The 4,879-nt window shown below is 37.5% G+C and overlaps 1 protein-coding gene across 1 annotated transcript; it reads right to left on the bottom strand.

The window, feature by feature from the left end:
• Positions 1 to 845: 845 nt before the first annotated feature.
• LOC112092090 lies at positions 846 to 4,542 on the bottom strand. The gene is made up of 5 exons (XM_024167289.1): positions 2,276 to 4,542; positions 1,922 to 2,188; positions 1,710 to 1,803; positions 1,205 to 1,625; positions 846 to 1,135 (listed from the first exon to the last, which is right to left on the bottom strand). Exons 1-5 carry the CDS (start codon positions 4,540 to 4,542, stop codon positions 846 to 848), a joined length of 3,339 nt encoding a protein of 1,112 aa, XP_024023057.1.
• Between the last annotated feature and the right edge of the window lie 337 nt (positions 4,543 to 4,879).

Raw genomic sequence — 4,879 nt, 5'->3', positions numbered from 1 at the left:
CCGATATCGATAACCTTTAAAGCGCTCATAGAAATATTGATGTACAATATCTTTCAATTGTGAATGCGCCTCAAAATCTAAATCAAATAGATCCTGAAGAAAAAAAAGTTGCTAAATTTATTCTTATATAAGTGCAATCGTTATAAAGAATAAGTTACAATAGAAATTTTTACCTTCAATCGTCTTATGCATTCATTCTGTTCATTTTCAGGAATCTTACCCCAACCACTATACTTTAATGGAGCATGATGGCGAACTATAGAACCAATTTTGCTCGCAAATCGGCCCGCATGCTCCCCGTAAACTCGGAGCTCAGATTCTCTAAATTGTACTTGAAGCTTTCCTTTCTTGGACACTAACTTGTTAATTCCTTGACATGTAGTTGGTCCTCGAACATTTGTTGACCGTGCTGTTTACAAATGAGGTTAAATGTAGAATAGTGTAAAAAAAAACTCAATTAAAAATAATTATTATGATCTTACGTGTATTTTCAATACGTAGAATCTCCGGAGGTTGATCCTCGTGAAATTGTTGAAAATCTTGTGATGGCTTATTATCTGCTCGCGAAGATGTGGATGAGCCTAATGTGCCTAAAGATGCCACTGAAGGAGTCCGGGGAGATGCGTCAACATCCGGCAGAGATGGAGCGGATTTGGATTTTGAACCAGAACTAAATGATAGCTTTCTCTTACGAGTAGACATAAGTGATATCCTGAAATAATAAAAATAAAAATAGAAGTTAGTGATTGGAGGTATGGTATATTCAAATCTTGTCACAGTTTTACAACTACTTCAAACAATCACAAATGCACATTTTGAAGTTAAACTGAAATAAGTTGACCTAATCAATCACTATAATCAGTTGCAGAATCAGTTTTCTCGATGTCACCATCAATTTCATCATCGGCTTCTCCATTGAATTCCGTTTCAATTTCCTCTTCTGTTTCGTCATCAATTTCATCATTGGGATCGATGCAAATATCAATGGTGAAATCATCAATTTCGAGTGGCCCAATATCCGTACGATTTAAGGGAGCTTCATTAACATTTGTGGTGTCAAATGAAATGTTAAGCTCATTTGATAACTCTTCTTGATAAGGCTCGTTATCTTCTTCATCCTCTTGACAAGCCTCAACTGTTGTTTTTGAGACATTCTCCCATATATGACGGTGATTGACTTTTTAAACTACTTTCCAAGAGTCACCTCTCTTTTCATCATTAATGTAATAGATTTGTTTCACTTGATCTACCAAGACATACGGTTCATCCTCAAAGCATAATGAATCAGTTTTAATGGTGGTGAAATTATACTCTTTCTTCATCCTTCCATTGGCAGTATCAAACCATGAACACTTAAATAAGATCACCTTATTCCAATACAAAAATGACACCTCCCAAATCTCCTCAATCACACCGAAGAAATCACTTATTACCCCATCACAATCTCCCTCAACGTAAACACCAGAATTCTGTGTGGTATGCTTGTCATCTCGCATTTTAGTATGATATCGCCCTCCATTCACCATACAACCAGGGTATGAGTGAACAAAAATGTTAGGTTCGTTTGCCAGAGCATACAAGTCATTAGAGATAGTTGTATCATCTTCTGCATATTTGTCTCTAATCTGCATCAATGTTCATGTAAGTTATTAAGAAGAACGCCACTCACTATAAATTCATATTTCAAATGAAAGCAAGCGTTGTCTTACCTTGTTTCCAAACCACTTTGCAAAGGTTGATATTTGGGTACGCTGAATATTAATAAGATCAACGCCTTCGGATCGCAATAATGAAACATGTTCACTGTCAATGATTATGTGTTAAATTTCGTTATTCTAAAAAGGAATTGAGAAGGTACACATAAGGATCAATATCTTACTCCAAATATGGCTGCAACTTTTCAATATTGTTTAGAATATACCAACGTACTTTTTCACGTTCATCTTGTGTCAACATAATAGCCTTTGGCTTCCCAAACAGTCTCGCACGTTGATGAAAAACTGAAATTGATGAGGATGGTCGGGATTCGATATTGTCTGCATTACGTTCGGGCCGATTAAACTGTGTTTCAATGTCACGCATGTACATTGAACAATACGTCAATACCTCACTAATAGTATAACCTTCTGCAATCGAGCCTTCTGGACGAGCTTTATTTCTGACATATTTCTTCAATTTCCCTAGTGTCCTATGATATAACTCCCGAGAAAGTACACATGTTCGTCATTAGGAAAATCTCTAAACATATACATAAATCCACTAAATAGAGTGATACCTTTCAAAAGGGTACATCCACCTAGTGTGCACTGGTCCAGCTAATTTTGCCTCCTCTGGTAAATGGTAGGCTAGATGGATCATAACATCAAAGAATGCAGGAGGAAAAATCCTTTCAAGTTTACATAATGTGTAAACTATACCTTCTTGTAATGCATCTAAGTCCTTTACTAACAATGTCCTTGCACAAAGCTGCTGGAAAAATGAACACATCTCAGCAATCGGACCCAACACATTGTCTTTCTTCAAGTAAGGCCGCAATCCTATCGGTAACAATCGTTGCAACAACACGTGACAATCATGACTTTTCAAACCCGTGATCTTACCATCGTTAATGTTGACATTTCGCGACAAATTTGCTGCATATCCATCGGGAAATTTGACTGATTTTAAAAATTGACAAAAAGCTTTCCGCTCCGTAGTAGACAATGTAAAACATGCCGGAGGCTTTTTCCCCTTACCATCCAAGTGCAACTCCTTTCTTATATTCAACTCTTGTAAGCCCAAGCGAGCTTTTTTGGTGTCCTTTGACTTGCCATCTATTCCTAACACGGTTCCTACCAAGTTATCGCATATATTTTTTTCTATATGCATTACATCAAGATTATGACGCAACTTAAGTTTTGACCAATACTCGAGCTCCCAAAAGATACTTTTCCGTTTCCAGTTACTGTCGTTTGAGTACCCAGCTTCTGACATTTTTTTCATGTCAGCTTCACGAACTGCTACATCCTTTCCCGGCATAGGAACCCACAGCTTGCTTAGCTCTAACAATAGTTCCTCACCCGTTTTTGATTCGGGAGGCATTCTTGTTTCAACAGAACCATCAAAATTCAAGTCGGAACGCCAAGCATGATCCGGACTTAAATAACGGCGATGCCCCATATAACAAATCTTACTTTGTAATCGGAATGAAGCAGTTTCATCCATACACACCGGACAAGCCTCATATCCTTTGGTGGAGTAGCCGGATAAAGTACCGTATGCAGGAAAATCATTAATTGTCCATAATATTGCAGCACGCAAAGTAAATTGTTTTTTTTCAACTACATCGTACGTTCTAACGCCGTTCTCCCATAACTCTTTAAGTTCATCAATTAGAGGTCTCAAATAAATGTCTATGTCTTTCCCCGGTGCCTTCCGTCCCGGAATTAATGTCGACATCATGATATGTGCCTGCTTCATACATCTCCAAGAGGGCATGTTGTAAGCCACCACTAAAACTGGCCACATACTATATGGATTTGCCATATCACCAAACGGCGTGAAACCATCGGAAGCAAGACCTAATCTGACATTACGTGGTTCAGCTGCAAAATCCGGATATTGTTTGTCAAATTCCTTCCACACTTCCGCATCAGTAGGGTGTCGAATGACTCTTTCTGTCTCAAAACGTTGTTCCTTGTGCCACCTCATATATTCAGCGGTGTGTCGAGACATAAATAAACGCTGCAATCTTGGAATGAGAGGAAAGTAGTGCATTTTTCTATGGGGAACTTTTTTCTCCTTTGCATTACAATTTTTATACCTCTTATGACCACATACTGGACAGTCTTTCAAATCTTTATACTCTTTGTAATACAACACACACTCCTTTGGGCACACATGGATAGTCTTGTATCCCAACCCAAGCTTCCGCATCATCCGCTTCGCCTCATAATAAGACTTGGGAATTCTCGAGCCTTCTGGAAATGCCTCCCGAAGTAACTTCAACAACATATCAAAAGACTTGTTACTCCATTGATTCAATACTTTTATATGAAGTAACTTCACCAAAAAAGTCAATGCGGAAAACTTTGTGCATCCTTTATATAACTCCCTCTCCGCTTCAGCGAACAAATCTTCTAAATTCGGTGTCTCTTCTTCACAACCCCCAATATCATTTATTTCTGCACCATCATCCATTGAAGATGGATTGATGTGCGGAAATGCATCATTTAATGCATTTACCATCTCATCTATGTCGTCATCATTGTCACTTTTTTCTCCTTCTGCATCATAGTCTTCATCTTGTACATTGGGAGTAGTATCGGTTTCCTCCTCGCCATGATTAATCCAGTTTATATAATTTAAGCTAAAACCTCTAACAAAAATATGACGCTCAACAATATCTATATGATGGAAAAAACAATTCAAACATTTTTTGCAAGGACAACGACATTTTCCATCCGCATCTAGGTGATTACGTGCTTGTTCAATAAATCTTCTAACTCCATCCATATATGTCTCCGAAATTCGGTTCGTCACATAAATCCAACTCTTATCCATATCTGACATGATAGTAGTCCTGTTAATTGAAATGCAAACTACATTAAGCGAATGATAGTAAGAAATGTAGATGGGAAAACATTTTCTGTCAGAAGACGTACCAAATTGATAATAACATGGGAAAGGGTACATATATACAACTAAAATAAGTGTACCAACATATATATACATATATGTATATATTGAACGTTAACAAGAACACTGGTTCAACTTAGAAAGATGAACGTTAAAAATACACTTGGTAAAAAGGAGACACTCTCATCACTACAGCATATGACCTCTCTAATGTAGCAGAACCGAAAATAGAACAAAACAACAATGTAGATCTCGCCATCAA

Source organism: Morus notabilis, unplaced genomic scaffold (assembly GCF_000414095.1).
Source record: "Morus notabilis unplaced genomic scaffold, ASM41409v2 Scaffold100, whole genome shotgun sequence".
NCBI classification, from domain to species: domain Eukaryota; kingdom Viridiplantae; phylum Streptophyta; class Magnoliopsida; order Rosales; family Moraceae; genus Morus; species Morus notabilis.
The sequence above is the reverse complement of the archived record's forward strand: the minus strand, read 5'-3'. Positions and strand labels throughout refer to the sequence as shown.

Bases quoted from the DNA above. Each gene is read 5' to 3' on its own strand.
- LOC112092090 (XM_024167289.1), bottom strand. From the start codon at position 4,542: ATGGATAAGAGTTGGATTTATGTGACGAACCGAATTTCGGAGACATAT. The intron at 2,189-2,275 runs GTATCACTCTAT...GTTATATCATAG, and splicing joins TGGATGTACCCTTTTGAAAG to GACACTAGGGAAATTGAAGA. The intron at 1,804-1,921 runs GTATATTCTAAA...AATCATTGACAG, and splicing joins GAACGTGAAAAAGTACGTTG to TGAACATGTTTCATTATTGC.